The sequence below is a fragment of the Chionomys nivalis genome, chromosome 3 (assembly GCF_950005125.1).
Source record: "Chionomys nivalis chromosome 3, mChiNiv1.1, whole genome shotgun sequence".
Taxonomy (NCBI): domain Eukaryota; kingdom Metazoa; phylum Chordata; class Mammalia; order Rodentia; family Cricetidae; genus Chionomys; species Chionomys nivalis.
The window spans coordinates 86,709,219-86,729,925 of NC_080088.1; the positions used below are offsets into that span (position 1 = coordinate 86,709,219).

Genomic DNA, 20,707 nt, shown 5'->3' on the forward strand with positions numbered 1-20,707 from the left:
CAGCTCAGTGCCCCATTTTATAATTGGATTGATTAACCTTTTACGGTCTAATTTCTTGAGTTCTTTGTATATTTTGGATATCAGACATTTGTCAGTTGCGGGGTTGGTGAAGATCTTCTCCCAGTCAGTGGGTTGCCTTTCTGTATTAGTGACAGTGTCCTTTGCTTTACAGAAGCTTCTCAGTCTCAGGAGGTCCCATTTATTCAATGATGTCCTTAGTGTTTGTGCTGCTGGGGTTATACGTAGGAAGTGTTCTCCTGTGCCCTTGTGTTGTAGAGTACTTCCCACTTTCTCTTCTATCAGGTTCAGTGTGTTTGGACTGATATTGAGGTCTTTAATCCATTTGGACTTGAGTTTTGTGCATGGTGATAGATATGGATCTATTTTCATTCTTCTACAGATTGACTTCCAGTTTTGCCAGCACAATTTGTTGAAGATGCTCTCTTTTTTCCATTGTATACTTTTCGCTCCTTTATCGAAAATCAGGTGTTCATAGGTTTGTGGGCTAAAGTCAGGGTCTTCTATTCTATTCCATTGGTCGACTTTTCTGTTTTTATGCCAGTACCAAGCCGTTTTCAGTACTGTAGCTCTGTAATAGAGTTTGAAGTCAGGGATGGTAATGCCTCCAGACAATCCTTTATTGTATAAGATTGTTTTGGCTATCCTGGGTTTTTTGTTTTTCCATATAAAGTTGATTATTGTCTTCTCCAGATCTGTGAAGAATTTTGATGGGATTTTGATGGGGATTGCGTTGAATCTATAGATTGCTTTTGGTAGAATTGCCATTTTTACTATGTTGATCCTCCCAATCCAAGAGCAAGGGAGGTCCTTCCATTTTCTGGTGTCCTCTTCAATTTCTTTCTTCAAAGACTTAAAGTTCTTGCCAAATAGATCTTTCACTTCCTTGGTCAGAGTTACCCCAAGGTATTTTATGCTATTTGTGGCTATCGTGAAAGGTGATGCTTCTCTGATTTCCCTCTCTGCTTCCTTATCCTTGGTGTATAGGAAGGCAACTGATTTTTTGGAGTTGATTTTGTATCCTGCCACATTACCAAAGGTGTTTATCAGCTGTAGGAGTTCTTTGGTAGAGTTTTTGGGGTCGCTTATGTATACTATCATATCATCTGCAAATAATGAAAGCTTAACTTCTTCCTTTCCAATATGGATCCCCTTGATCCCCTTATGTTGTCTTATTGCTATTGCTAGAACTTCAAGCACTATATTGAAGAGGTATGGAGAGAGTTGACATCCTTGTCGTGTTCCTGATTTTAGTGGGATGGCTTTGAGTTTTTCTCCATTTAATTTAATGTTAGCTGTCGGCTTGCTGTAAATAGCTTTTATTATATTTAGGTATGCCCCTTGGATCCCTAATCTCTCCAAGACCTTTATCATAAAGGAGTGTTGAATTTTGTCGAATGCTTTTTCAGCATCTAATGAAATGATCATATGGTTTTTTTCTTTCAGTTTATTTATATGGTGGATTACATTGATAGATTTGCGTATGTTGAACCAGCCCTGCATCTCTGGAATGAAGCCTACTTGATCATAATGGATAACTTTTCTAATGTGTTCTTGGATTCGGTTTGCCAGTATTTTATTGAGAATTTTTGCGTCGATGTTCATGAGTGAGATAGGCCTGTAATTCTCTTTCTTGGTTGGGTCTTTGTGTGGTTTTGGTATCAGGGTAACTGTAGCTTCATAAAAGGAATTTGGCAATGACTCTTCTGTTTCTATATTGTGAAATACATTAAGAAGTATAGGTATTAGCTCTTCTTGGAAGTTCTGGTAGAATTCTGCATTGAAACCATCTGGCCCTGGGCTTTTTTTGGAAGGGAGATTTTTGATAACTGTTTCTAATTCTTCGCGACTAACAGGTCTATTTAGATCGTTCACCTGGTCTTGGTTTAGGTTTGGTATATGGTACTTATCTAAAAAAGTGTCCATTTCTTTTGCATTTTCCAGTTTTGTGGCATACAGGCTTTTGTAGTAAGATCTAATGATTCTCTGAATTTCCTCTGTGTCTGTGGTTATGTCCCCCTTTTCATTTCTGATCTTATTTATTTGCGTGTTCTCTCTCTGTCGTTTAATAAGTTTGGATAGGGGTTTGTCAATCTTGTTGATTTTCTCCAAGAACCAACTTTTTGTTTCATTGATTCTTTGGACTGTTTTCTGTGTTTCTATTTTGTTGATTTCTGCCCTCAGTTTGATTATTTCCAGTCTTCTACTCCTCCTGGGCGTGTCTGCTTCTTTTTTTTCTAGAGCTTTCAGGTGTGCTGTTAAGTCCCCAATGTATGCTTTCTCCGTTTTCTTTAAGTGGGCACTTAGTGCTATGAACTTTCCTCTTAGCACTGCTTTCATCGTGTCCCATAGGTTTGAGTATGTTGTCTCTTTGTTTTCATTAAATTCAAGGAAGACTTTAATTTCTTTCTTAATTTCTTCCTTGACCCAGGTGTGGTTCAGTAGTTGACTGTTCAGTTTCCATGAGTTTGTCAGCTTTCTGGGGGTAGCATTGTTGGTGGCTTCTAACTTTAATCCGTGGTGATCTGATAAGACACAGGTGGACACTGATATTTTTTTGTATCTGTGGAGGTTTCCTTTGTTTCCAAGTATGTGGTCAATTTTCGAGAAGGTTCCATGAGCTGCAGAGAAGAAGGTGTATTCTTTCCTATTTGGGTGGAGTGTTCTATAGATGTCTGTTAAGTCCATTTGATTCATTACCTCCAACAATTCTCTTAATTCTCTATTAGTTTTCTGTCTGATTGACCTGTCCATTGGTGAGAGAGGTGTGTTGAAGTCTCCTACTACTAGTGTGTGTGATTTGATGTCTGCCTTGAGTTTTAGCAATATTTCTTTTACATAAGTGGGTGCTTTTATATTAGGGGCATAGATATTCAGGATTGAGACTTCATCCTGCTGAATCGTTCCTTTCATGAGTATAAAGTGTCCCTGTCGATCTCTTCTGATTGATTTTAGTTTGAAGTCAGTTTTGTTAGAAATTAGTATGGCCACACCTGCTTTTTTCTTAGGACCATTTGCTTGAAAAACCTTTTCCCAACACTTCACTCTGAGTAGATGCCTGTCTTTGTGGTTGAGATGAGTTTCTTGCAAACAGCAGACTGTTGGATCCTGTTTTCGTATCCAATCTCTTAGCCTGTGCCTTTTTATTGGTGAATTGAGACCATTAATATTAAGTGATATTAATGACCAGTGGTTGTTAACTCCGGTTATTCTTACTGCTTTTGGTAGAAGAGTTTGTGTGTCTCCCTTCTTTGAGTTGTGCTAGTGAAGGGTCGCTAGATGCCTGGGTTATTGTAGGTAGTGTTGGCAATGTTGGATTTCTTGGGTTGTGATTTTCCTTCTATTACTTTCTGTAGGGCTGGATTTGTGGCAACGTATTGTTTAAATTTGTTCTTATCCTGGAATGTCTTGTTTTCTCCATTGATAGTGAATGATAGCTTTGCTGGGTATAGTAGTTTGGGTTTGCATCCATGGTCTCTTAGTTTCTGTAGTACCTCTATCCAGGACCTTCTGGCTTTCATGGTTTCCATAGAGAAGTCAGGTGTAAGTCTGATCGGTTTACCTTTATAAGTTACTTGGCCTTTTTCCTTTGCAGCTCTTAATATTCTTTCTTTAATCTGTATATTTTGTGTTTTGATTATTATATGGCGAGGGGACTTTTTTTTGATCCAGTCTGTTTGGTGTTCTGAATGCTTCTTGAATATTCAAAGGAATATCTTTCTTTATGTTGGGGAAGTTTTCTTCCATAATTTTGTTAAAAATGTTTTCTGGACCTTTGAGCTGTGCCTCTTCTCCTTCTTCTATCCCTATTATTCTTAGGTTTGGTCTTTTTATTGTGTCCCATATTTCCTGAATGTTTTGTGATGAGAATTTGTTGGTTTTGGTGTTTTCTTTGATCAGTCCATTTATTTTCTCTATGTTGTCTTCAGAATCTGAGATTCTTTCTTCTATCTCTTGTATTCTATTGATTATGCTTGTTTCTGTAGTCTCTGCTCGTTGACCTATATTTGCCATATCCAGCTGGTCCTCAGTTTGCGTTTTCTTCCTTGCTTCCATTTCAGTTTTCAATTCTTGGACTGTTTCCATTACCTGTTTGATCATTTTTTCTTGGCTTCCCAGGGTATCATTTACGTATTTACTCATTTCTTCAAACTTTTTGTTATACTTCTCATCCATTTCTATGAGGGCGTTTTTTACATATTGTTTAAGGGACTCTATTGCTTTCAAAAAGTCAGTTTTTTCCTCTTCTCCTGTGTTAGGGTGTTCAAGTCCTTGTGTTGTAAGATCATTGGGTTCTGGTGTTTTCATGTTGTTTTTCAGATTGTTGGGTGAATTCTTGCCTTGGCGTCTGCCCATCTCCTCTTACCGATGCTATCTATTGGGTTTGATTTAATTGTAGCGGGGCAATCTGCTCTCAGTGCAGGCTTCACTGTTTCTTGCCCGCACTATCCTACATCCAGTGCCTCCGCCGCCCGTGCCTGCCTGCCAGTGCCTCCGCCGCCCGGAACTGTCTGTGCGCCGGTGCTTCCGCCGCCTAGGCCTGCCTGCCGGTGCCTCCGCCACCTGGGCCTGCCTGCGCGCCGGTGCTTCCGCCGCCTAGGCCTGCCTGCCGGGCCTGACTGCCGGTGCCTCCGCCACCCGGGCCTGCCTGCACGCCGGTGCCTCCGCCGCCCGGACTTGCCTGCGTGCTGGTGCCTCCGCCGCCCGGGCCTGCCTGCGTGCCGGTGCTTCCGCCGCCTAGGCCTGCCTGTCAGGCCTGACTGCCGGTGCCTCCGCCACCCGGGCCTGCCTGCACGCCGGTGCCTCTGCCGCCCGGACTTGCCTGCGTGCCTGTGCCTCCGCCGCCCGGGCCTGCCTGCGCGCCGGTGCTTCCACCGCCTAGGCCTGCCTGCCGGTGCCTCCGCCGCCCGGAACTGTCTGTGCGCCGGTGCTTCCGCCGCCTAGGCCTGCCTGCTGGTGCCTCCGCCACCTGGGCCTGCCTGCGCGCCGGTGCTTCTGCCGCCTAGGCCTGCCTGCCGGGCCTGACTGCCGGTGCCTCCGCCACCCGGGCCTGCCTGCACGCTGGTGCCTCTGCCGCCCGGACTTGCCTGCGTGCTGGTGCCTCCGCCGCCCGGGCCTCTATTTTCTTCTTTCATGTGGGCTCCATGCATCCCCTGCTACAGCCATTCTTGTAATTTACCCTGAGTCTATGGATTGTACTGAGATTATTTTTCTCAACTGCTAATATCCACATATGTACGAGTACATATCATGTTTGTCAGTGTGGTTCAGGTTTTACTTGCTCAGAATAAAAAAAAACTGAGGAAACTAGATGTTAAAATCAAATAATCAAATAAAAATATGGTACAGACGAAAATAAAGAATTCTAAATAGATGAATTTAAAACTGGCTGAAAAACAGATAAATAAATGTTCAACAACCTTAGCTACCAAGGAAATATAAATCAAAAGTACTTTAATGATTAATCTTATACCTGTCAGATTGGCTAGGATCAATAACACAAGTGACATCTCCTACTGGCAAAAATACAGACAAAAAGGAACACTCCCCCATTGTTGCTGAGATTATAAACCTGTATAGCCAGTATGGAAATCAATATGGCAGTTCCTCAGATAATTGGGAATCTATCTACCTCAAGACTCAGCTATACCACTGTAGTAGTTTGAATATAATTGGCCCCCATAATCTCTTATGGAGTGGAAGTAGTGGGAGGTGTAGCCGTTCTGGAGTTGGCATGGTCTTGTTGGAGGAAGTATGTTACTGTGGGTTTTTGAGGTCTCTTATTCTCAGGATACTTCCCAGCATGTCAGACTATGTCCTTTTTCCTCTTAGTGAAGAACAAAGGACTCTCAGTTCCAGTATCACATCTGGCTGCCAGCTTACAGGCTTCAAACCATGATGATAATTAACTCAATCTCTGAAATTATATGTGAGCCTCCTTAATTAAATACTTTTGTTATAAGAGTTTCTCTGGAGCCGGGTGTTAGTGGCGCACACCTTTAATCCCAGCACTCGGGAGGCAAAGGCAGGCGGATATCAGTGAGTTCGAGGCCAGCCTGGTCTACAAGACTAGTTCCAGGACAGGAACCAAAAAGCTACAGAGAAACCCTGTCTCCAAAATCCAAAAAAAAAAAAAAAGAGTTTTCCTGGTCATGGTGTCTCTTTATAAAACAAAAACAAACAAACAAACAAAAAACCTAAAACAGAAGTTGGTCCCAGGCACTAGAGTATTGCTGTGATAGTCCTAACCATGCTTTTGTTTGGAATCATAAGGTCTTTGATTCTTTGGCTTAAAAAAAGGAAAGAATGCATTTGGCAGTGCATACAGGGTGATACTAGGAGGAGCATGGGAGGGAGAGACCTTGATAACAAAATGAAATATCAGGAGCCAGCTCAAGAGGTTTCAGAGAAGAATTTTAATGTTTCTTACAAATGATTCTTTTCATATTTTGGTGAAGGAAGTGCCTTGGTTCAAAAAATCTGCCTGAGGCTAAAGTAAGGGGAGTTTGATTAACTCCCTGGGAAGAAGAATCCTCAACACAGCATAAGATAGACTCTGCCAAGTGGCTGTTAGTGATAACTCTACTGAAGATACTTATTAAAAGGGATTGGTGGCCTGAGGGGGTGGCACATTGACTTTAATCCTAGTACTCTGAACACAGAGGCCTGCACACCTCTGTTAGTTCAAGGACAGCTTAGTTCACAGATCAAGTTTCAGGACAGCCAAGCTTATACAGCCAAAAGCAGAAAGCTGGTAAAGATAGAATTAAACAAGGTGCCATGCACCAACCCCAGTAAGCAGCAGAACCTGAGAGCTGGGGCCACATGTTTCTGGCTTAAGAGTTAAGGATAAAAGAAAGGCATTATATTCTCTGTTTCTTGTTAGCTGGGGCTGAAGAATCAGCTGTGATGAGCAAGTTATAAGAAGTATTTAAGCAAAATATGGTTCTGCTGGATACTTAATGCTGGACGGCTAGAGCTAAAAATTTAGTGATGATTACGAGACCAGCATCACTGATGTAAAATGTCTGGGAAGTGTTTTCTAAGAGCACAGAGCAACTGTCTTCCAGGGGTAGCCACAGTTGTACCTCAACAGGTGGGTGGAGTTTGTAATGTGTTTCACCGGGTGGTAATATTTTGAAGGTATTGATGGATGTAAGGCTTGGCACTGTGAGAGGTCAGGAAAGGACATCACTGAAGGTCCAGTGTCATTGGCAGTTGAATGCTCAGGACTGTAAGGGTCAGATCAAGAGGTGTGGCACCCTGAGGAGATTCTATGAGAAACACTGGTGAAGGTGAAACCCAGTTACAACAGAAGACCCCAGTGTCTGGAGAGACCAGCACTGTGAGATGACCACCAAAACAGCAGTAGCGGTGGAATTGAGCCAGCCAGAGTCTAGAAGACCAGGTGTGTGTACTGCAGAGGGCAGAGTCAGTGTATTGACGCAAAGCCTATGGAAGAGTACAGAAGATCTTGAGTGGATATTAATATTGGTAGGTTGGAATTCTTTAATTACCCAAGATGTTAGAGATCCCAGGGTCATAGGTTACCTGCCAAGGAGAGCTACTAATATGCAATGGAACCAGCCAAAGAAAAAGAAGTGTGATGTTTTCAACAAAGCTGAACAGGATTGGAGACCTGGAGAGCTATTGGACATGGAATTAGGTATCATTACACTGACTTTTTTTCTTTATTGTTACTTGTATTTGTTTCTACTCTAGTTCTTTGAGCCATTTAACTTCTGGATCCTGCCCATCTAGGTGCTCTTCCTAGCCAGGTTGGGCCTCAATTTGGGCCAGTCATTGGTTAGCCACTACACAAATCTTGAGTCACCATTTTCCTGATATATCTTCCATACACCACAAGTGTGTGTCAAATATTTTGTGGATGGCTTGGTTTTATAGTCCCACCACTGGGAGCCATATGTGATTACAGAAGATGGCCAGTAGAGGCTCCATATTTCTGAGTTATAGGGAGTCCTCACTATAATCACCCTCAAAGATTGCAGAAAGTTGTTACTGCACTATTTGACCATCACCATTGAAAGATTTCCTATTCTAGGAATTTCTTGCTGTGTTTTCCCCCTACCTACCTCCATTTACTCTTATGATCCTTCCTGTTCTTGCTCTATGTACTCCCACAACTTCTAGTCAATTTAATAGAATCTTTGGGATCCATGTACCCCCTGCTACAGCCATCTTTGTCACTTGCCCTATCTGGGTCTGTGGATTGTACAGTAGTAAGTCTTTACTCAACAGCTAATATCCACTTACAGTGAGTACACATCATGTTTGTCTATGTAGTATGGATTTACTTGTTCAGAAGCAAAAGACCTCAAGCAACACATCTAGAAATAAATTAATTGAATAAAAGTGTGGTACAGATTTAAACAAGGAGTTCTAAATAGATGAATCTAAACTGTCTTAGAAACACTTAACTAAATGTTCAATATACTTAGCCACAATCAAATGTACATCAAAAGAGCTTTTAGAATTCAACTTATACCTGTCAGAATAGCTGGGTTCAATAACATAATGGAAAACTCATGCTGGCAAGGGTGTTGAATAAGTAGAACGTTGATTGGCTAGGATCAATAACCCAAGTGACATATCATGCTGGCAAAAATATGGACAAAAAGGAACACTCCCCCATTGTTGCTGAGAATGTAAACCTGTATAGTCACTATGGTCACCAATACGGCAGTACCTCAGATAATTGGGAATCTATCTATCTTAAGACTCAGATGAACCACTCTGGTAGTTTGAATGTAGTGAGACCCAATAATCTCCAAGGGAGTGAGTGGCACTATTAGGTGTGGCTTTATTGGCCTGAGTTATGGCCAAGTCAAGTCAATATCATGATTGTTATAACAGACTTCACATTGAAACACTTCAGGAACTGTTCCAGCCTATGACAGTCATTGAAGTTAGACTAAATACGTTTTAATCATGGGATGACCATGAATATTTATTGATCAGGGTCAGAATGTAGTTGATCGAAGGAAAAGGTCCCAGATTAGAAGAAGTGGTTGAACAATTGTCTCTCCGGGGTGCTCTTCTTTGTTGTATTTGTAGAACATTGAGTAGGAGAAATCTTTTGGATGAAATTCTTATATTGGGTATTGGATTTACATGTTCATAGCCTGACGCCGTTTCTGATTACGTTTGTCCTGATGTTATGACTTCACTGCCATTATAGATGTTATCACTAAATGAAAAACATGCAGTTGAAGCAATTTCTGTTCACTCTTAAGCCTTTTGCTATCCTGATTTCTATTTAATTTTTTGTTTTTACTTTTGTTTTTGAAAGGGAATGTTTTCTGTGTAGCTCTTGGTCCTCAATGTAGCTCCTTAGACCATGTTGTTCTCAACTCAGAAATACAAATGATCCTGGCTACTGCACCGAGGGATTAATGGCAGAGCAAAATGCTTGTTATTTTTCTGTATTCTTTTACTGTCTGATGAGCCTGGAATATAGGTTTTTGTGCATTTCAAGAATAAGTTTCAATGCTGTACTTCTTGAAATTTGAAGTTTGGTGGAGGGTATCATTTCCTTTCCCAGGAGAGTAGTAACCATGACATAATACCTCTGCCATCTGAATCATTGCACTGCAGGGGTGTGACTTTCTACCTGCCTCTGTTTTTTTGTTTTGTTTTGAATGCTTTCAATGAATATGAGGTTGTATCTATATACAAGGGTATGTACCACAGGCATGCCTGTTTCTCATGGTTGTCACAGGTGGCGTCAGAACCTATGAAGTTGAAGTAATGGATAATTACAAGTCCCTTTTAGTACTGGTAATTGTGCCCACTTATCTGCAAGGACAGCAAGACAGCTTAATTGCTGACCCAACTCCCTTACTCTATGTTGTTTATGATCATCATTTGCAGGGCTGGAGTTTTCTTTGGTCCATTTGTAAGTGTTAAACATGCACTCCCTTTTAAGATCTTATAATGAAACAGTTTAAACTGGGCCACTGCAAGTTCTGGAAGATGAATATAAAACTAAAGTAAATACAAAACTTTTTGTAAGAACTTCATTTAAAACCTCTGATTTCCTTTTACATTTTTTATTTCAATGATTATGGGTGGATACTGGGTTTTATTGATTTGTAACTCTGGCTTACCTGCAAGTCATTGCATAGGCTTTGACCGACATCCAACTCAATTTATCTCATCTGCTTTTACATTGATCACTGGGATTAAAGTCGCAAGTGAATATACCCAATTTTGCCATCCTTTTTCTAGATAATCATTGGTCTTATTATTTCTGTAATGTTTTCTCAGTAGTGTTGATCTGCTTGCTTGTCTGTCTCTGTATGTCTGTTTATTGGCATTTCTTTCTCAAGTCTGTATCCTATTTAACGGGCCAACGAATGGCACATATGAGCCTCTTCTTCAGTTTCCTTCTACAATGGTTTTTGTTTATATTATAATGCAGTGGCATGGAAGAAGTGTGGGAAGCAGCAGCAATCTACAAATATATTATTGTAAAAGAAGTATCCAATGTCAGGATCACACTTTGTTTTATTGTTGATTGGATTATTTTAGAATTCAGTGACCTATGAGGATGTTCACATTGACTTCACTCAGGATGAGTGGGTTTTGCTGAATCCTTCCCAGAAGTGTCTCTACAAAGATGTGATGCTGGAGACATACAGCAACCTCACTGCTCTTGGTAAGATTGTGAACTTTCCTTCACATTTTAAAATAAGGGGACAACTATGTATTACTTATTGATACTTTTGTATATTTGTGTTTGAGAAAGAGTAAGAATGAGTCAAATAACTAAGACATAGTTCACTTAAGATATTCAGTTTTGTACAATATCCATTAATATATTATCTACTTTCTGTTACTATATTTTAGGCTACTTTCTGTTACTATATTTTAGGCTACAGTTGGAAACATCATAATTTTGAAGAGCATTGTCAAAGTGCTAGAACACATGGAAGGTAATTTTTATTTGCTACTTGGTATATATTTGTCTTTGAAGAAATTTTATTTGTCCTGGATGATTTAAAGAAAAACAATAGTATAAATAAACGCAGCTTAAAGTATATTGATGATTATTAATTTGTCATAAAATTATATGCCTCAATATGAGGTAAATGGTGTGTACATTCCTCTAAACAGAAGAGAAGGAAACAATGTCTTAACTGATACTACCATGAGAATTATAATGTAGGGCTGCTAATCCATTTAGTTTCATACCACTCAGATAACACACATAGACACATTGAATAGATAATAAGTATATGTTTAAAACTGTGCCAAAAATACTCTGTAGTAAAGCGATGTTACTCATGTACTTGTGACTTTGTCAAACTTGTTGAAAGAGTTGGGTCATGAGAGTCAAAAAGGCTCTTGTAGAGAAACATTAATTCTTACACCACATGTCTGCTAATTACAAAAGCCAAACTGTGTGAATTCAATGGACAATTATTCTTCCTTTAATAAGAATGTCAAATGTCGCAAGTGAGCTTCCCAAAATTGAAAGAGGGACTGTATCCTAGAATAATGAGAAAATAGGAAAGATATTTAGTACTTCAACACTGGGTGGGTTTGTGGAATAGCTATATGATTATATTTAATTGGTTTTCAAACTTCCTTGGGAAGATATCAGCAAACTCACACTGAAGATAAGTCCTATGAGTGTTGGACTGTGTCCTTACTTTTGTTTGTCCTAGTACACTTTCTTGTGGTGGGTATTGCACTACAGGAAAACATAAGAATCCAAATGTAAGGTTATTTAAAACTGAGTTAGTCTAGTTCCTTTCAAATATGTAAAAAAATTCATATAAAATGATGTTATAAATGTGGGTCATTTAAAAATAGAGCCATACTATAAAAGGTTCTTCAAAGACACAAAACATGCCATACTGGAAGAGAGCACCATGAATGTAACACTTAAAATCTGATTCCTCTTTTTACTAAACAAAATTATAAAAATTAATTCATACAGATTAAGATGCATCATGCAATAAACATGGTTAAACTTTTACATGTGCCAATTGTCTTTGCAGGGATAAGAGAAACCATAATGGACAAAAGCCCTCTGACTATACTCAATGTGATAAAGCCTTTGCATGTTACAGTCACCTTCAAAGGCTTAAAAAATTTCATTCTGCAGAGAAGCCATATGATGGTATTCAATATGATGAAGCCTTTGCAGGTACCAGTTCTCTCCAATTACTTCAAAGTACACATGCTGAAGAGAATCTCTATGAAAGTAATCAATGCAGTAAAGACTTTTCATATGTCAGAAGTCTTCAAGTTCACAGAAGACAACATTCTGGAGAGAAAACTGATGAATGTCATCAATGTGAAAAAGCTTTTTCAAAATGCTCTAAACTCCAAATACAGGAAAGAACACATACTAAAGAGAAACGCTACGAATGTAATGAATGTGGTAAAGTATTTCTACGTCAATATAATCTCCAAGTACATAAAAGAACACATACTGGAATGAAACCCTACATATGTAATCAATGTGGTAAAGCCTTTTCACAGAACAGTAAACTTCGAGTACATCAAAGGACACATACTGGAGAGAAACCTTATCAGTGTAATCTATGTGGTAAAGCCTTTTCACGGAACAGTAGTCTCCAAATACACAAAAGAACACATACTGGAGAGATACCTTATAAATGTAACCAATGTGATAAAGCTTTTGCGTATCATGGTGAACTTCAAAGACATCAAAGAACACATACTGGAGAGAAGCCCTTTGAATGTATGCAATGTAATAAAGCTTTCTCAGAGCGCTCTAAACTCCAAAGACACAAAAGAACACATACTGGAGAGACACCTTATAAATGTAACCAATGTGATAAAGCTTTTGTGTATCATGGTGAACTTCAAAGACATCAAAGAACACATACTGGAGAGAAGCCCTTTGAATGTATGCAATGTAATAAAGCCTTTTCAGAGCACTCTAAACTCCAAAGACACAAAAGAACACATACTGGAGAGAAACCCTATGAATGTAATCAATGTGGTAAAGCCTTTTCATATGTCAATAGTCTCCAAGTTCACAAAAGAACACATACTGGAGAGAAGCCATATGAATGTAATCAATGTGATAAGGCCTTTTCACAACTCCGTAGTCTAAAAACACATAAAAGAACACATACTGGAGAGAAACCTTATCAGTGTAATCTATGTGATAAAGCCTTTTCACAGAACAGTAGTCTCCAAATACACAAAAGAACACATACTGGAGAGATACCTTATAAATGTAACCAATGTGATAAAGCTTTTGCATATCATGGTGAACTTCAAAGACATCAAAGAACACATACTGGAGAGAAGCCCTTTGAATGTATGCAATGTAATAAAGCTTTCTCAGAGCGCTCTAAACTCCAAAGACACAAAAGAACACATACTGGAGAGACACCTTATAAATGTAACCAATGTGATAAAGCTTTTGTGTATCATGGTGAACTTCAAAGACATCAAAGAACACATACTGGAGAGAAGCCCTTTGAATGTAAACAATGTAATAAAGCTTTCTCAGAGCGCTCTAAACTCCAAAGACACAAAAGAACACATACTGGAGAGAAACCCTATGAATGTAATCAATGTGGTAAAGCCTTTTCATATGTCAATAGTCTCCAAGTTCACAAAAGAACACATACTGGAGAGAAGCCATATGAATGTAATCAATGTGATAAGGCCTTTTCACAACTCCGTAGTCTAAAAACACATAAAAGAACACATACTGGAGAGAAACCTTATCAGTGTAATCTATGTGGTAAAGCCTTTTCACGGAACAGTAGTCTCCAAATACACAAAAGAACACATACTGGAGAGATACCTTATAAATGTAACCAATGTGATAAAGCTTTTGCATATCATGGTGAACTTCAAAGACATCAAAGAACACATACTGGAGAGAAGCCCTTTGAATGTATGCAATGTAATAAAGCTTTCTCAGAGCGCTCTAATCTCCAAAGACACAAAAGAACACATACTGGAGAGACACCTTATAAATGTAACCAATGTGATAAAGCTTTTGTGTATCATGGTGAACTTCAAAGACATCAAAGAACACATACTGGAGAGAAGCCCTTTGAATGTATGCAATGTAATAAAGCTTTCTCAGAGCGCTCTAAACTCCAAAGACACAAAAGAACACATACTGGAGAGAAACCCTATGAATGTAATCAATGTGGTAAAGCCTTTTCATATGTCAATAGTCTCCAAGTTCACAAAAGAACACATACTGGAGAAACCTTATCAGTGTAATCAATGTGCTAAAGCATTTTCACAACTCCGTAGTCTAAAAACACATAAAAGAACACATACTGGAGAAAAACCTTATGAATGTACTCAATGTAATAAAACCTTTGCATGTTGTAGAAGTGTACACATCCATCCAAGAACACATGCTGAATAGAAACCCTACAATTTTAGCCAATGTGGTAGAGCCTTTGTATGTGTCATCAGGCTTTAAAATCTTGAGAAAAAAACATACTGCAAAGAAACTTTTTTTTTCTTTTTTTGGTTTATCGAGGTAGGGTTTCTCTGTAGCATTGGAGTCTGTTCTGGAACTCACTCATAGACAAGGCTGGCCTTTAACTCACAGAGATTTGTCAGTCTCTGTCTCCCAAGTGCTGGATTAAAGTGGTGTGACACCACAGTCCAGCCTGTCAAACACTTTAGGTGCAATCAGTATGGTAAAGTTTTCCTCTTCTTGGTAATCTTTATATGAGAGTAAACGTTTAGTAGATAAGGAGTCTATTAAGGCCTTTGCAAATCACAGTACTCTTATGACCTGAGAAGATTCATACTGAAGGGATTGTGACTATAAATATTTTGGAAATATCTTCAGGCAGCACACATTTACTTACATAAGACTGGGAAGAAAACAAGTCTACAAATGTCAAGTCTGTTCAACCATTATAAAGTCTCTATTTTTTTTTGCACATGCAAAATTATATGGACAGAAGTCCTGTGCATTTAATGATAAGGTAACCCTTTTTGATTTCTTACCTTTCTTCATTTATATAAATACACTTATCTGGAGAAGTTAGCTTGATTCGGGAAATAACCAGGCTAGCTTACAGATAAACAGTTCTATTTTTGCATATTATAAGGGGAAACTCATGCCACAAGAAGGGAAAGTCCAATTCTTCTGTGTCCCGTGGAAATCACCCAGAGCTCAAGCACCTGTTCCACCTCAGTTTTCCTTCTGGGTTCCAGGAGACCACGCCTCAACTATGTTCCACTTCTTAAATATGATTGATTAACCAAGCTTCCCCTATCCCTTATCCAGATGTAAAATTTTATAGATGTGTATGATACCTCTTCTGTGTCTGTGATAAAACATCATGTCTAAGTCAATTAATATAATAGTTTATTGTGACTCTGAGTTCCACACCGTTATATGATCACTTTGAAAGTTGTCACAAGAAGTGTCAGACATGACGGTCACATTGGGAGGCTAAGAACTCACATCCTCAGCCTGCAGCATGAACCAGGTGTCGGAACTTGAAATGGTGTGTGAATGTATACTCTCAGGAACAAACTCATGACCTATTTCTTCCAGGATGACAATATTTTCTAAACTTTCCCAAATGATGCCATTAATTGAGAATGATTAATATCTGTAACTTAAAGTCTACATTCTTGCTTTCTATTGCATGATCCAAATCATGATTGAGAAAAACTCTGGAAGTAAGCCTTTAAATGCCTCTACACCTAGGTTACAGGAATGAATGCTACAGGAGAAAAACATTCTTGAATGAAAAATCGTTTAGCCAAAGATTTTACTTATTTTAATTATGTTATTTTAGTGTGTATTTGTGTAAGTATGTGAATATTCATGCTTAGACTCTTGGGTGTTCCTGTTGCAGGACCACAGGAAGTTTTCAAAAACCTGACCTTCATCCTGACAATGAATTGGTCCTAACTGTTTGTCCATGTCTTTGCCCTGTATATATGTTAAAGACATTATTTTTATCATCTTAACATCAGCTAATAGGGAAGAACTCATGAAAGAGAAAAACCTTCATGTAAATAATATGGTAAAGACTTTAGACATCACAGTGGTCTTCATTGTCCAGAAATTCTTGTTTCATATCTTTTTCATCATGAAGAAGATTAATCATTCACTATCTTCACTCAACTGTCATGGTGGACATTTGTCCATTGCGGTTTCTGGTTTGTGAGAGATATTAAAGTGATCTATACATTTAGCAAATCCTTTCAATGAAGTTTATTTTGTGCTCATTGTATTCTTTCTGTGACGTTTGTACATCTTCTGTGATTTCACTTAGTGATAGGTATTTTTCTGCTGAAATATAGAAAATGAGATGTCCATTATCTAAGTGAAACATTTATTTATTTATTCATTTATTTATTGTTTTTTTTTTGAGACAGGGTTTCTCTGTGGTTTTTGGAGCCTGTCCTAGAACTAGCTCTTGTAGACCAGGCTGGTCTCGAACTCACCGAGATCCGCCTGCCTCTGCCTCCCAAGTGCTGGGATTAAAGGCGTGCGCCACCACCGCCCGGCGATACATATTTATTTTAATATTAGGCAGTGTATATTCGTGTGTTTTAAGTAATGGTGTCTTTGAAAGGGTTGTGAATTTTCTTCCTGGATTTTTTTTCATCTTTTCACAAATTCCCTTGAGATGTCATTTGCTATCCAGTCTAGTTTGTATGTCACTAATTAGTTATAAATACATCTGAACTCATAATCATCATGGGTCAGTCTCTTGACTGTAGGTCCAAGGGTACATGTTAGATCCCAACAATTGCTGTTTGGTCTACATATTTTATCAAATTTAACTTTAAAATGCATAATATGATAGAGTATAATAAACATTACTTTATATGTGTGTCCACAGTCTCATTTTCATCAAACTGGTAGAGATGTAAAAATTGAGTTAAAAAGTAATCAACAAAATCCCCCCCAAAAAAGTAATCAACTGAATATTTCACAGTATAGCTTGATGTCCTGTGGATATGTATACATTATTTGAAGTTCCCTGCATCTTCCTGTCCCCATTAGTTATCCATTTGTCACTTCATCATGAAGTGCTTCCTTTCAAGGGAATTATCCAGAGATGCCAGGTAATGTAACATCAATGAGATTTATTTGAAAATAGTTTCTGTTATGTGTATGTGTGTTATGATTATAGAATTTTAGCCCTGACAGATATGTCTTAGAACATAAGACAACTTTTTGGGGTAGACTCTTGGCTTTCTTCATATGATGATCAAGTGCCATGGACCGGCTCAGGGGAGCCACTCAGACCGTGGGAGAAGCAGGGTCCTGGTAACAGGAAGGCACAAGTTCGGCGAATGACAGACAGACACAACACACAAGAGAGTGGTTGCAATCTACTGCGATTTTACTGAATTCATGTTTTCATTATATATTATTCAAACAAAGAACAAATCAGAAGGTCATGTATCATTGGTTGGCACAGTATGAAAGCTTCTTTTAGTCCCATCAGCAATATTTAAGAAAAGTATATTATCAGGAACAAGTGTTAGACATAAAGCATCCTTAGAAGAGGAAATCTTGTCCTTGGGAATGTAAACCTCAGGCAAGTGGTTTCATCTTATGAACAGAAACTTTCTGCCTCATTATCACTATCATGGCCCTTCCTCTTCCTAACCCTTTATTTCATCTAGTGACCAAATATGCCTAATCAGTTCTCTGTACCTGTTGAAATATACTTTTTAGTACCTTATGCAGCAGACACTATGGGGGTTGGGATCTAGCAAGCCTATCTATAAAGTTCAAAGTATAATATAACAGTCTTTGTCCACCAACATTAACCCATCTATTCCCTTGCTCATCATACATCCTGTGTATGACAAAGGTTCTGCTGTAGTCTTATACATTCCCATGCTGTGCTTCGCTATCTCAGAGCTGTTCCTGAAGAGAATGATCCTTGTCTTGTATATATAAAGACTATAATTATTATGAAAGAAATTATGCAAAGCTCATATTCCGCATAGTCAGCGGAAACCTGTCTATGCCCCAAGGGCAGCCAATACCGGGCTGTCTGCCATTGAGCTCCAGGAAGCCTAGTCCCATGGGACACATAGCTCCCATCCGGCATAATGACATATGTCGTGTCACACAGACGACACTGGAGTTGGTGTGGCAATCAAGATTAGGTTTCCAGACTTGCACACCACACATATTTCCCACTAAATCAGCACCCTGATTAATTGAAACATTTTACCAGGAAAATGTTGCCCTTTTTTCAGATTGTAAACATGTTTGCATGAAGGATAGAGGAAAAACAACAACTTAAATAATAAAACCTATTTTCAATTGAAAATGATAAACTCCTATCTCTTCTTTTGTTTTTTACCTTTTTTGTAGAATGTGTTATCCTTAGGACTAAACACTTGTTCGTAACATTTTCTCAGAACCCAATGAATACCTTAATATTTCTCAGTACATATAGCTTGTTGCTGCTGTCTGATGACTTGAGTTTGTCATTGATTATACTGAATATAAAGTGAAGGTAAAAGAGGAGGCCATCAGAGGGTATCTGATCCCCTTTACCTATAGTTAAAGAGGATTGTGAGCTATTTTGTGGTTTCGGGGAAACAAAGTCAGGCCCTGTGGATAAGCAACCAGCGTTGTCAGCTGCTGAGCCACCTATTCAGCCTAGTGAAGATGTCATTATAACAGTAAGGTGTGAATGTGGGAACTTGAGTCCATCTTTGCCTCACTTTTTAAAAAAATATTTATTTATGTATACAATATTCTGTCTGCGTGTACTCCTGCAGGCCAGAAGAGGGCACCAGACATTACAAATGGTTGTGAGCCACCATGTGGTTGCTGGGAATTGAACTCAGGACCTTTGGAAGAGCAGGCAATGCTCTTAACCACTGAGCCATCTCTCCAGCCCCTTTGCCTCACTTCTTGTGACCCAAAAGAAATACAAGATCGACAGCATCAGAAAGCAACTTAGAAATATGCACAAAGATGTCTTTGAGCCCAAATCTCCATAAAACAATGGAACAGGACAAAAATTTTTCAGAAGAGAAATTGGAAATACAAGTCTATAAAATGTGACAGACCCTTAATGAAACCACAAAACTGAGTTTAGCCCAATGTTGGTAAATAGTGACCAATGGAATACCACAAAGACATAGGGTAGGTGCACCCCTGCTGGAGTTTATGCCTCCTGTAAGGAGAGAAAGGGAACTTGCAGGCATGAAGAATGACTTTTCTGAGTGTGATCATAGTCTGCTTCCTTGATGACTGTAAAACTTTCAATTAGGAGACTTGAATGGTGGTGACTTCAAATGACATGCAGATTTACAAAAAATTCGGATACTTAAAAAGAAGTCACTGTAAGGCTTGGGCAAGTAGGCATTTATGGAGAGAGGGCTCTGGAGTATTGAATTGTTAGGGAGGAACCTTTGCCATTGAAACCCAATCGAATAGGCAGAGGCAGTGTTTGGGGTATACCTGAGGACAGGCTCACTCCTACTGTGCTCTCTATATCCACTCAACTGTGGTGAGAGGCATTTAGTTCATATAAAGGTTCTGGATATTATGAATAGTGCCGCTATGAACATAGTCAAGCACTTATCCTTGTAGTATGATTGTGAGTACATTGGGTATATAGCCAATAGTGATAATTCTGAATCTTGAGAGTAGATTGATTCCCAATTTTCTGATAAACAACCATATTGTTTTCAAAATAAGTGCACAAGTTTGCACTTCCACCAGCAATGGAAGAGTGTCCCACTTACTCATCTTCTCCAACAAAAGCTGTTCCTCAGTCTTTTTGTTCTTATTTATTATCACAGGTATAAGATGGTATCTCAGAGTCATTTGATTTGCATTTCCCTAATGATTAAGGATGTTGAGCAATTTCTCAAACTCTTTTTGCCAATTGAGATTCTTCACTTGGGAATTCTTCATTTAGATCTTTTCCTATTTTTAATTAGATTATTAGGTATTTTATGGATAGTTCTTTGAGTTATATATTTTACTTTTAATTTTTAAATTTTTTATAAGTTTAATTTTTATAATCAAATACATATATATATTTAATATTAATAAGTGTGTGTATGAATTTCTGGTTGTCCCAAACCTCACTTGGTCGACTAGACTGTCCTAGGACCTAAGAGAGACCTTCACACACTGTCTCCATAGTGTATGCATAATACATGTGCACAGCATGACTGGATAACATGTCCTTTTAATTGGCTTAATGAGGATGAGTGTCTGAGCCTGGTTAGTTAAGGGAGCCAAGAAACATACTCTGGTCCTAATTCTAGTCACAGGATGTCTCCATCAAATACAATCCTTCCTTAAAGTCTACTGTCTTCGAACTATCAAAAAGAAAGTGTTTCTTATTGAGTCTCTTTTAACTCATCAAGTGCCTAGGGCATAGTTCTGAATTTCTTCTAAAGACAGTTAATCCCAGGCTCACAGAAATCAGTGCTTTTATAATGTAGTTAACTGTAACGCTCTTTTTACTCATTCCATCTTCCTTGTGCTTGACTAAATGAAGCTGGAGCAATCTAAGTCAAACATGGTGGCACAGACATGTAGTCATGGGACTAAGAAAGTGGAGGCAGGAACTTCAGGATTTTTAAGTTATCTGAGATGAGAATGGTGAATGGGGTGTGGAGGGAGACACAAAGTTCCAAAGAAGACTGTGATTGGCTCAGAGCAGTGTTTAGAGTGTTAGCT

General features: G+C 38.8%; 2 protein-coding genes across 4 annotated transcripts in view; one reads left to right on the plus strand and one right to left on the minus strand.

The window, feature by feature from the left end:
- Positions 1–20,707, minus strand: part of LOC130871005 (zinc finger protein 431-like) — a 230,268-nt gene that overhangs the window by 36,187 nt on the left and 173,374 nt on the right. The window lies entirely within an intron of this gene.
- LOC130871004 (zinc finger protein 431-like) lies at positions 7,675–14,268 on the plus strand. Of its 3 annotated transcripts, none has more exons than XM_057764056.1 (4): positions 7,675–7,684; positions 10,577–10,696; positions 10,913–10,973; positions 12,045–14,268. In XM_057764056.1, exons 1-4 carry the CDS (start codon positions 7,675–7,677, stop codon positions 14,266–14,268), a joined length of 2,415 nt encoding a protein of 804 aa, XP_057620039.1. The 3 variants fall into 3 exon arrangements, with proteins under 3 accessions (XP_057620039.1, XP_057620041.1, XP_057620040.1); XM_057764058.1 differs by having other exon boundaries at positions 12,885–14,268; XM_057764057.1 differs by lacking the exon at positions 7,675–7,684 and having other exon boundaries at positions 10,663–10,696; positions 12,717–14,268.

Coding starts and splice junctions, on each gene's coding strand:
- LOC130871004 (XM_057764056.1), top strand. Junction 10,697..10,912: donor CAGCAACCTCACTGCTCTTG/GTAAGATTGTGA, acceptor ACTATATTTTAG/GCTACAGTTGGAAACATCAT. Junction 10,974..12,044: donor AGTGCTAGAACACATGGAAG/GTAATTTTTATT, acceptor TTGTCTTTGCAG/GGATAAGAGAAACCATAATG.